Source organism: Chelon labrosus, assembly GCF_963514085.1.
Source record: "Chelon labrosus genome assembly, chromosome: 3".
Taxonomy (NCBI): domain Eukaryota; kingdom Metazoa; phylum Chordata; class Actinopteri; order Mugiliformes; family Mugilidae; genus Chelon; species Chelon labrosus.
This window is the reverse complement of record NC_140339.1, coordinates 30,208,926-30,220,237: the sequence shown is the minus strand read 5'-3', so window position 1 is coordinate 30,220,237 and position 11,312 is coordinate 30,208,926. Positions and strand designations below refer to the sequence as shown.

The 11,312-nt window shown below is 42.5% G+C and overlaps 2 protein-coding genes across 2 annotated transcripts; both read left to right on the top strand.

Annotated features, from left to right (window-relative positions):
* Positions 1-422: 422 nt before the first annotated feature.
* Positions 423-4,066, top strand: LOC311485863 (protein NLRC3-like). Its single transcript, XM_084541526.1, has 2 exons — positions 423-502; positions 1,445-4,066. Exon 2 carries the CDS (start codon positions 2,011-2,013, stop codon positions 3,925-3,927), a length of 1,917 nt encoding a protein of 638 aa, XP_084397652.1. The 5' UTR covers positions 423-502; positions 1,445-2,010; the 3' UTR covers positions 3,928-4,066.
* Positions 4,067-7,936: 3,870 nt separating this feature from the next.
* LOC311485865 (uncharacterized protein) lies at positions 7,937-10,894 on the top strand. The gene is made up of 5 exons (XM_084541528.1): positions 7,937-8,369; positions 8,662-8,835; positions 9,091-9,264; positions 9,473-9,646; positions 10,364-10,894. The coding sequence occupies exons 1-5, from the start codon at positions 8,200-8,202 to the stop codon at positions 10,416-10,418; spliced, it is 747 nt and encodes a 248-aa protein (XP_084397654.1). The 5' UTR covers positions 7,937-8,199; the 3' UTR covers positions 10,419-10,894.
* The last annotated feature ends 418 nt before the right edge of the window (positions 10,895-11,312 follow it).

Here is an 11,312-nt window from a genome sequence, read left to right as displayed (position 1 = left end):
CCAGAGCAGAATAAATCGATCATGAATCCAACCAATTGAGGCTTATAATTAAGTTGACAGAGACGAAAACGAAGGGAATTATATCTATAATAATTTCAGTTTGTTTTAGTTCATTGTCGAACCACGCAATACAGTTTCAGTTAGTTATCGTTTTTTTTCTTTTAATTTTCGTTTTTATTTATTTCAGTTAACAAAATAGTTTTTTCAACTTTAGTTTTCGTTATTTTGTTCGTTTTCGTTAACGATAATAACCTTGGTTCAAAGGCACAACACCTCCATAAGCACAAACTGAGAATGAAATGTCTGTGAGTTCAGACAGCGTGCTCACATTTTGTCAGAGTTTATGATGTCTGAGTTCACAGAAACTTCTACTCTAGTCATTCACCAGCAAAACCATCTCCCCCACCTCTCTGCAGTCTTCAGCATCTCAGACCTGAAAATGTGGTCTCCGAGGACCATGCTGAACTCCCATTGTTGGACGATGAAGCCGTCGTAACAGCAGGTATGTTATTACTGTGTTACCTTGAGTTGAAACTGGAACTCAGTTGAGATGTTGAAACAGTTCACAGATAGTTGGATTGTTTCTTTCTGACTAAAATTAAATGTTCCAACAAGGATACCAAAAACGAGAGACCTCCAGTTAGTATTCAGTAGTAAATTCAGGGGTGAGATGAAAGAGTCACAGGGGATGGGTCGAAAATGGTCGAGAGGATGGGATGAAAAGGGTCAAGGGGATGGGATGAAAACAGAAGATATTGGATAAAAAGGCTTGAGGGATGGGATGAAAAGGGTTGGAGTGGATGGGATTAAAAGGGTCAATAGGTCAAGGGGATGGGAGGAAAATCATTAAAGAGGATGGGATGAAAAGGGTCGAGGGTATAGAATGAAAAGGGTCGAGGGTATAGGATGAAAAGGGTGGGGGGATGGAACGAAAAGGCTTGAGGGTATGGGATGAAAAGGGTGGGGGGATGGAACGGAAAGGCTTGAGTATGGGATGAAAATGGTTGAGGGGATGTGATGAAAACTGTCAGAAGAGATGGGATGAAAGAAAAGGGTCAGAGTGGACGAGATGACAAAGATCAAGGGGATAGGATGAAACAGGCCTGAGAGGATGGGATGAAAAGTGTCGGAGTAAAAGGGGGATGAGATGAAAATTGGTTACAAATCAAGTGAAGACATGAAAGGGGCAGAATGCGTAGACTGATGATGGTAGAGGAACCCAGGGAGTGAGGCTCAGTGTGGGCATATCTCAGGATGCTTCAGATCCATCCAAAAGAGTTTTAAATTGATTCCGTCTAAGCCAAGCAACTGCTCTAACCACATTTAGATATCTGAAGACTTTATGTGGCAGGTAAGACTGTGGGTTCTCTACAGAGAATAGAAGAAATATGACTTCTCTGAAATTTGCAGAATATCTGAGATGCACATGTCCTTGTTCCTGTAGAGGGGTTGGTGGCTGGCGTGTGGATTGAGTTGGTGAAAAGGGTGCCGATAGAAGTTCTTACACAACTCCTCGAGGCCCTCGTAACAGATGGTGTCTTGACTGAGTTGGAGAAAGAATCAATATCTGAGAGGAACCCAGTCAGAGCAGACAAGGTACGCCATTTCATTGACAATGTAAAGAAAAAGGGAGAGAAGGCCTGCAGGAGGATGATCCAACGTCTTCAGTCCATAGATCCTGCTCTTTCCTCTCAGCTGGGTTTGTCCTCTGATCAAGCTGCTCATAAAGGTGAGTATGGGGCCATGTGTTTTTTGGTGATGTATGCATTAATGTTTGCTTGAGCTCTGAGGGAGGAAAGCTCAACTAACATCCACCTGTAACCATAGGATTGGTCTTCAGTGTGTTCAATATGTTGAATCCTTAACTTGGTGCTGAGATGACTTCAACATTCTCTCTTCTCTTTAAAGCTGAGTTCCTTCAATCTTTTGTGTTTTTATTGCTTAAAATATATCACATTTGGTTGTACCTGTAACTCAGAAGAAGATCTGACCAGATGTGAGGACACGTTTATGTATATATGCAAATTATTCCAAAGGGTCCAGTTAGTCTTTCTTGATGCTGTATACAGTAAACTGTTCTACAACACATCCGATGGCCTGATTATCTGTTATCTATATCATTCAGATACTCTTGACAGGTGTCGACATAAACTTAAATCTACTCTGAAGGAGAGATTCCAGTGTGTTTTAGAGGGGATTGCTAAAGCAGGAAAGTCAACCCTTCTGAATGAGATCTACACGGACCTCTACATCACAGAGGGAGGGACTGCAGAGGTCAATGATGAACATGAGGTCAGACAGATTGAAACAGCATCCAAAAAAACAGACAGACCAGAAACAACCATCCGGCAAGAAGACCTCTTTAAAGCCTCTCCCGGAAGACATGGACCAATCAGAAGAGTGATAACTAAGGGAGTGGCTGGCATTGGGAAAACAGTCTTAACACAGAAGTTCACTCTGGACTGGGCTGAAGACAAATCCAACCAGGACATCCACTTCACATTTCCATTACCTTTCAGAGAGCTGAATGTGTTGAAAGAAAGAAAGTTTAGCTTGGTGGAACTTGTTCATCACTTCTTTACTGAAACCAAAGAAGCAGGAATTTGCAGCTTTGAAGATTTCAAGGTTGTGTTCATCTTTGATGGTCTGGATGAGTGTCGACTTCCTCTGGACTTCCACAACACTGACATCCTGACTGATGTTACAGAGTCCACCTCAGTGGATGTGTTGTTGACAAACCTCATCAGGGGGAAACTGCTTCCCTCTGCTCACGTCTGGATAACCACACGACCTGCAGCAGCCAATCAGGTCCTTTGTGACTCTGTTGACATGGTGACAGAGGTCAGAGGGTTCACTGACCTCCAGAAGGAGGAGTATTTCAGGAAGAGATTCAGAGATGAGGAGCAGGCCAGTAGGATAATCTCCCACATCAAGACATCACAGAGCCTCCACATCATGTGCCACATCCCAGTCTTCTGCTGGATCACTGCTCGAGTTCTGGAGGATGAGCTGAAAGCCAGATCAGGAGGAGAGCTGCCCAAGACCCTGACTGAGATGTACATCCACTTTCTTGTGGTTCAGGCCAAAGTGAAGATGGTCAAGTATGACGGAGGAGCTGAGAAAGATCCACACTGGAATAAAAAGAGTAGGAAGATGATTGAGTCTCTGGGAAAACTGGCTTTTGAGCAGCTGCAGAAAGGAAACCTGATCTTCTATGAATCAGACCTGGAAGACTGTGGCATCAATATCAGAACAGCCTCAGTGTACTCGGGAGTGTTCACACAGATCTTTAAAGAGGAGAAAGGTATGTACTTAAATGAGGTATTCAGTTTCATCCATCTGAGCGTTCAGGAGTTTCTGGCTGCTCTTCATGTCCATCAGACCTTCATCAACTCTGCTGTCAACCTGATGGAAGAGAAAAAAACATCTCTGTTGCCTAAATTCTTTCAAGGCAAATCTGACGTAAAACATTTTTACCAGAGTGCAGTGGAAAAGGCCTTACAAAGTCCAAATGGACACCTGGACTTGGTCCTCCGCTTCCTCCTGGGTCTTTCACTGGAGACCAATCAGACTCTTCTACGATGTCTGCTGCCACAGACAGGAATTAGCTCACAGACCAATCAGGACACAGTCAAGTACATCAAGAAGAAGATCAGAGAGAAACTGTGTGCAGAGAGAAGCATCAATCTGTTCTATTGTCTGAATGAAATGAATGATGGTTCTTTAGTGGAGGAGATCCAACGGTCCCTGAGATCAGGAAGTCTCTCCACAGATAAACTGTCTCCTACTCAGTGGTCAGCCCTGGGCTTCATCTTACTGTCATCAGAAGACGATCTGAATGAGTTTAACCTGAAGAAATACTTTGCTTCAGAGGAGGCTCTTCGTAGGCTGCTGCCAGTAGTCAAAGCCTCCAACAAAGCTTTGTAAGTGCATCATCAATAAATATACAGCAACCTGTATAGAGTTTCTTTCAAGTTTTTTTCTGTCATTATCTTTTCAGACTGAGTAACTGTAACCTCTCAAAGAGAAGCTGTGAAGTTCTGTCTTCAGTTCTCAGCTCCCAGTCCTCTAAACTTAAACATCTGGACCTGAGTGGAAACAACCTGGAGGATTCAGGAGTGAAGCTGCTGTCTGTTGGACTGGAGAGTCTAAATTGTAGACTGGAGACTCTGGGGTCAGTTTGCATTTATTTTCTTATCAATTCAATTCAATTCAATTCAATTTTATTTATATAGCGTCAATAACAATACAAATCGTCTCAAGACGCTTTACAAAAACCCGGCCTGAAACCCCCAGAGCAAGCCTGAAGGCAACGGTGGCAAGGAAAAACTCCCTTTTAACAGGAAGAAACCTCGAGCAGAACCCAGCTCATATGGAGGGACCCATCTGCCTAAGGCCAGCCGGGTACAGACAGAAGAAAGAGAGAAGAGAACAGCAAAGAGAGAAGAGAACAGCAAGATAAACATACATCTGTCATAGATACACATATCTGACTAAAGTGTACATGTGGAATCTGATGATACAAACTGATGATGTTACATGACAGTTTGAAAATGTAAGAGGAATCATAGGCAGGTTGGAGAATTGTTCATTCAGGTAGGAGTGGATAACTGCAGGATTCCATGAAGACTGGGCAGGCTGATGAGACCACGACAACAGATGTAGTATAGAGCTCCACAGGAAACACACCACTCCAGGCTAGAGATACTCACAAGAAGAGGGGGGAAGAGGGGGGAAGGGGGGTGGGACACACACAGCAGTAAACATTCTACATAGTAATAGCACAGAATTGTATGACTAGTAGTATATAGGAAATTAGAGGGCAAGAGCTCTGTGCCAGAGAAAAGAAAGTGGAGGATGCGAGAGAGGAGAGAGAAGAAAGAAGGAGGACATGTGTTTGGTGCATCGTCCCCCAGCAGCCTAGGCCTATAGCAGCATAACTAAGGGATGGTTTAGTCTAGCCCTAACTATAAGCCTGATCAAAAAGGAAAGTCTTAAGCCTGACCTTAAAAATAGAGAGAGTGTCTGCCTCCCGAACCCAAACTGGGAGCTGGTTCCACAGGAGAGGAGCCTGATAGCTGAAAGCTCTACCTCCCATTCTACTTTTTGAAATTCTAGGAACCACAAGTAGGCCTGCACTTTCAGACCGAAGTGATCTGCTGGGATGATATGGTACAATAAGGTCTTTAAGATACGATGGAGCTAGGCCTTTAAGGGCCTTGTATGTAAGGAGGAGGACTTTAAATTCTAGACTTTAAAGGGAGCCAGTGAAGAGAAGCTAAAACTGGAGTAATATGATCTCTCTTGCTAATTCCTGTCAATGCTCTTGCTGCGGCATTTTGAATCAACTGGAGGCTTTTTAAAGAGCTATTTGGACAGCCAGACAGTAATGAATTACAATAATCCAGTCTGGACGACACAAATGCATGAACTAGTTTTTCAGTGTGGCGACACGAGGTATGGGGATGGAAAAATGCCCTTTAAGGCAGTATTGATAATATCTAATTTGTTGCCAGACAACGCCACCCTGGGAATTTCACCCAGGGATTTCTTTTAAGGGGACCAACCCAAATAAAGGAAGGCACTGAGGTCCGTTATGCAGTGAGGCAGAGACGGCAGTTCAATGATACAAAATGCTTTTATTTATACAAATTTCTGTTTTAAGACAATATAAGAAAGTCACTCATTAAGGGGACAAAAGGGGGCCAATCAGTGCTGAGACCTACTGTGAGAGAACTGCATCCAAAGGAAAGGGGGATCCCAGGAACACCACACAAAGCAAATAAAAGTAAACAAAAGAATCAACCAAATACAAATGCAATATAAGGGGACACCGTGACCAGGACACCAATCCACCACCGTAGGCTCAGCACCTGAATGGGGGAGACCAGAGAGCTCAGGTTAGGGAAAACAGTAATGAAACAAAACAATAACTAATAACAAAAAAGGAATCAAAACATTTAAATATTCCGAATCTATAGTAATTAAACACAATAACAAATAAGCAAACTATGAGATGCAACCCATAATAACCAAAAAAATAAATACAAAAGTAACAAAATAATCTTATTTATGGGTTGCAACCAAAAAAAAAACAATTACAAAACAAAGAAATTAAAGAAAGTACCACAAAGGAACAAACTCAATTTTATGTTCCCACACTGTCCTCTCTCACGCAAACACACACACACACACACTTTAAGATTTAGCTGCACCAACGATAAAAAAGAGACCGCGTCGCCGAGCCACCGCTTCGCCCAGGAAGCAACAGAAGAAGCACGAGCGCTATCGCCAGCCGAATGAACAGGCAAGGCGATCCACAAGCCAAATCGGCCCTGGCGCAGCGGTGAGTGTCCGTCGTACGACTAATCAAAGTCAAGCAAAACGATTAGTCTCATAGCAACTCTAGGCGAAGCAAAACAGTTCGAGGGGGTACAGCGATTAGTCCAAATGATTTCTTTAATAAAGAAAACTAGAAACAAATCCAAGGCAAAGCAGCAGTGGTTCCACAGGCAGTCAGTCACCCTACAATAAAACAAACAAACAAACAATGAGCAACATACAATGGCTGGAGGAGGAAGCTAAGGCCGCTGCACTACGTACCGGTCAGGCAACCCCGGCCAACACGGCGTGGACACAGAGGATAAGCGCTACCCAAGAGCAACCAGCGGCGAGCAGTGAGTGGCATACGGAGCGGTGAGCATCGCGCAGCCAGTAGCAACACCCAAGCGAACCTTTAATAAACAGTGACATTAGCACTGGATGGGCGACATAGGGAGAAATGCAGCCGCTGCCGGCAGCCTACCTGTTACCACACGGAAGCGGAAATAGAGAACACACAGGAGTGACGTGACCCAGCCTCAGGCAAGCGAAAGGCCGACAGGTGCTTTACGCCCGCCTTTATGTGGCAGTCTCCCACCATGATTGGTTGAGACTGCAGCACAGCTGATAGTCACCATGACGACTAACTATATTGCCACATCAGCATCACTCTGAGACAGGATGTTCCTAATTTTGACGATATCAGGCTTCTGAAGAATGGAAGTTCAGTTTAGGTCAGTTCTCTTGTCAGGACTGTCAGATAGAAAAGGAGCCCAAACATTTTAAATGAAGGAGCATCATGTTCCAGAACATCGTCAGGTATCTCCTCAGTCATCAATGGTGGGTCTGATCACACATTAATAGAGTTCTTGGTATCACTAATCATTCCTTCTATCTATATTCTTTGTGGAGAAATCCATTCATAGTCTGATTCCAATAGGACTGGATGGAGGACAGCATTCACAGTTTTGTTCTGTGGATGAATGATTGTAAAGTTTGTCTTCTAAACTCACATCTTTTATTCTTTGTTCAGATTGACTTCCTGCAGTTTGACAGAGATCAGCTGTGGTCCTCTGGTCTCAGCTCTGAAGTCCAACCCTTCCCATCTGAAACATCTGGACCTGAGTACCAATAAGCTGAAGGATTCAGGAGTGAAGCAGCTGTGTGGTTTTCTGGAGAGTCCAGATTGTAGACTGGAGACTCTGATGTCAGTTCACTGACTGTTACTCTTGTAGTAACTGAACTGAAGCTAATTCTTGTCCATCCAGAATTGTCCTCCATAAATCTGTAAATGTCATTTAGTTCAAGATGTGTGTTTGTAGCAGAAACTGTAGAAAATATGCACTGTTAGTCGTTAAAACTTAAAGGCTGTTAGGACATTTAAACACACATTTAAAACCTGAACACATCTCAGTGATCATTTTTGTTTCATCTTTTATTCTTTATTCAGATTGTGGAGCTGCAGTTTGACAGAGATCAGTTGTGATTATCTGGTCTCAGCTCTGAAGTCCAACCCCTATTATCTAAAACATCTGTCCCTGACTGGAAATAACCTGAAGGATTCAGGAGTGAATCAGCTGTGTGGTTTTCTGGAAAGTTCAGACTGTAGACTGGATACTCTGGAGTGAGTTCACTGTCTGTTATTGTTGTAGATGTGATATGTTTAACTGATAATGTCTGGTGAGGTCAGCAGCATCTTATTGATCTGTGTTGACATGAATGGTTGTCTAAATGTTGTGCTGACATTTGGATGATGGCTATAGAAGGCTGACATGATGAAGATCCACAATAACACAAGGACAAAGTCACCCTGCTCATTTTAGAGGAGACATTTCAAATGATTTCAATCATTTCATCTTTTATTGCTTACTCAGATTGATGAGCTGCAGCTTGTCGGAGATCAGCTGTGATCCTCTGGTCTCAGCTCTGAAGTCCAATCCCTCCCATCTGAAACATCTGGACCTAAGTACCAACAAGCTGAAAGATTCAGGAGTGAAGCAGCTGTGTGGTTCTCTGGAGAGTCCAGACTGTAGACTGGAGACTCTGATGTCAGTTTACTGTCTTTTAATATGGTAGATCTGATATGTTTAATCAACAACTGAGTCTAATTCATGTTCATCCAGAACTTTCCTCCATAAATCTATAAATGGCCTTTAGTTCAAGATAAGTGTTTATAGCAGATACTGTATAAAACGTCAACTATTAGTTGTTGAAGTCATTGAATTTTTTTGATTAGAGCTGGGGAGTCACATTTGCTTCCGGAAGATCCTCTGAACTCATACTTGTTTCAACTGATGATCTGACTGATCATCAATCATTTCATCTTTTTTCTTCATTCAGACTGATGAAATGCAGGTTGTCAGAGATCAGCTGTGATTTTCTGGTCTCAGCTCTGAAGTCCAACCCCTCCCATCTAAAACATCTGGATCTGAGTCTCAACAACCTGACGGATTCAGGAGTGAAGCAACTGTGTGGTTTTCTGGAGAGTCCAGACTGTAGACTGGAGACTCTGGAGTGAGTTCATTGTCTTTCAGTAACTGAACTGAAGCTAATTCATGTTCATCCAGAACTTCCCTCCATAAATCTGTAAATAGTTCAAGACGAGTGTAGCAGAAACTGTAGAAAATGCCACTGTAAGGTAGTTTTTCAAGTCAGTGAAGCTTAAATGCTGTTAACTGAAACTGAACACAGTTAATGTTGAGCTGCACATTTTAAACCTGAATACATTTGACCGATGTTCAATCATTTCATCTTTGATTCTTTATCCAGATTGTGGAACAGCAGTTTGTCAAAGATCAGCTGTGATTCTCTGGTCTCAGCTCTAAAGTCCAACCCCTCCCATCTGAAACATCTAATCCTGAGTAGAAACGATCTGAAGGATTCAGGAGTGAAGCATCTGTGTGGCTTTCTGGAGAGTCGAGGCTGTAGACTGGAGACTCTGGAGTGAGTTCACCGTCTTTTAGTTTTGTTGTAACTGAACTGAAGCTAATTCTTCCCCCCATAAATCTGTAAATGTCATTTGATTCTAGACAAGTGTTTGCAGCGGAAACTATAGAACTATAGAACTAAAGAATGTTCACTGTTCACTGAGTCACATCTGGATCCACAACTGACTGATCATCAATCATTTAATCTTTTATTCTTTATTCAGATTGAGTCGCTGCAGTTTGTCAAAGATCAGCTGTGATTCTTTGGTCTCAGCTCTGAAGTCCAACCCCTCCCATCTGAAACATCTGGACCTGACCTTCAACAATATGAAGGATTCAGATGTAAAGAAGATTCTTGATCTTAAGAAGAGTCCAGACTACAAACTAGAGACTGTGAGGTCAGTAGAGGGTTCCAGTCATTCCATGCTGCTTTCATCATTGTCCTAAACACAATTAGTATCAAAGATCCAGTGTTTCCTGTAAACCTGCATCTTCTCAGTGAAAGCTGTGAGAGGAGAATGGAGACAGGCTTCAGGAATGGACAGAACAACATGTTCATGTAAAGATGACTGTTGCTGTTGTGTTCATGTGTCCAGGAAATAAAGCTGGATTCCAGCTGACAGCCTTCCAAGATGTATATAGACGGTAGTGATAATTCATCAAATCTGCTCTTATTTCAACACTAAACAACTGATCACAGCTCTGAGATCAGTCTGACTGAATCCTGCACATCACAGAACCAGCATTACATTTGGTAACTGTAAGGCAGTGGTCTATTTCTGCCTGTAAGTGGTGCCACTCATTAAGTATAGTGCTCAGTTTTGTTAATGCCACACTACTTTAGTACTTTAATACTTATGTATTAAAACCACTCATAAAGTTAATATGTTTATTTGGGTTGTCGATGTTTAAACACAATTCTGTACAAACTTGAGCACTGAGCACTTCCTGTTTGTAATGTTGGCTACCTTCTTGCAGTGGTTGAAGAATTAGATGTTTTTCCTTGTGATGAACACAGTGCGGTATTTCCAATTGGTGCTGTATCTTTATGTTAAGAGTACTGATTTTTTTTTAGTTGTGAAAATAATGAGATTTTTCTCTCATTACTCTGGAAGGGTCCCGCTGCCAGGAACTACTGTGTATAACAGCCAAAGCTTGGATGTCATGTAATAAAGGGTTGTTAATGGTCTCACATTACATCTACATCAAGAAACACAATGCAGAGTACTGGTGTGGTTGGAGTGACCCCGGAGACTGATCGTGTTCCATCTCTGATGCTGTGACTGTGGCTCTTCGAGGCAGATGCAAAGGGACTTGCATCCAGTTATTATCAGTGGCTCTGAGGTGGAAAGAGTGGATACTTTCAAATATTTGTGAGTGACCATCTCACAGGATCTGTCATGGACTCAGCACCTGAACACTATCATGAAGAAAGCCAGAGACCTCAGACACCTCAGAGACTTTAAGCTCCCTCTCAGGGTGCTTAGGAACTTTTACACCCGCACCATAGAGAGCATCTTGTGTGGCAGCATCACCACCTGGATGGGAAATTGCACCAGGCAGGACTTGGTGGTCCTCAAAAGACTGAGAGACTGGAGAAGGGTTTCTATTCCCATCCCATCCGTCTGCTCAACTCTGAACCTTAACTGAACCTAAATACCACTGCACTACTGCACTTTAGTCACATAGCTCTTTTCAAATAATGTAAATGTATGTATATACGTGCTACCCCCTCTAAGTTTACATTTTAAGTTTACAGTCAGTATTTTATTTTTCTCAGTTTTACGTTTATACTTATAACAATATTGTTTACCTTGTGTGCTATGTGCAATTATTACTGTTTTAGTGTATTACTTTTTTACTACTGGGTACAAAAATACATTTCACTGTGCATTGTACTATATACAGTATACCTATCTCTGTCTATATCTTATCTTTGTCTCTTATCTGCTCAAGGCATCAGTGAACCCACCCCAATGCAGTGGGCTTGCACACAGAGACCCCAACTCCTAACCTCTCCTCAGGTACCTCCCTCACAAGCTGTCTTCCCCCACTCCCAACACC

Coding starts and splice junctions, on each gene's coding strand:
- LOC311485863 (XM_084541526.1), top strand. CDS start 2,011: ATGTATATATGCAAATTATTCCAAAGGGTCCAGTTAGTCTTTCTTGAT.
- LOC311485865 (XM_084541528.1), top strand. CDS start 8,200: ATGAGCTGCAGCTTGTCGGAGATCAGCTGTGATCCTCTGGTCTCAGCT. Junction 8,836..9,090: donor TGTAGACTGGAGACTCTGGA/GTGAGTTCATTG, acceptor TTCTTTATCCAG/ATTGTGGAACAGCAGTTTGT. Junction 9,265..9,472: donor TGTAGACTGGAGACTCTGGA/GTGAGTTCACCG, acceptor TTCTTTATTCAG/ATTGAGTCGCTGCAGTTTGT.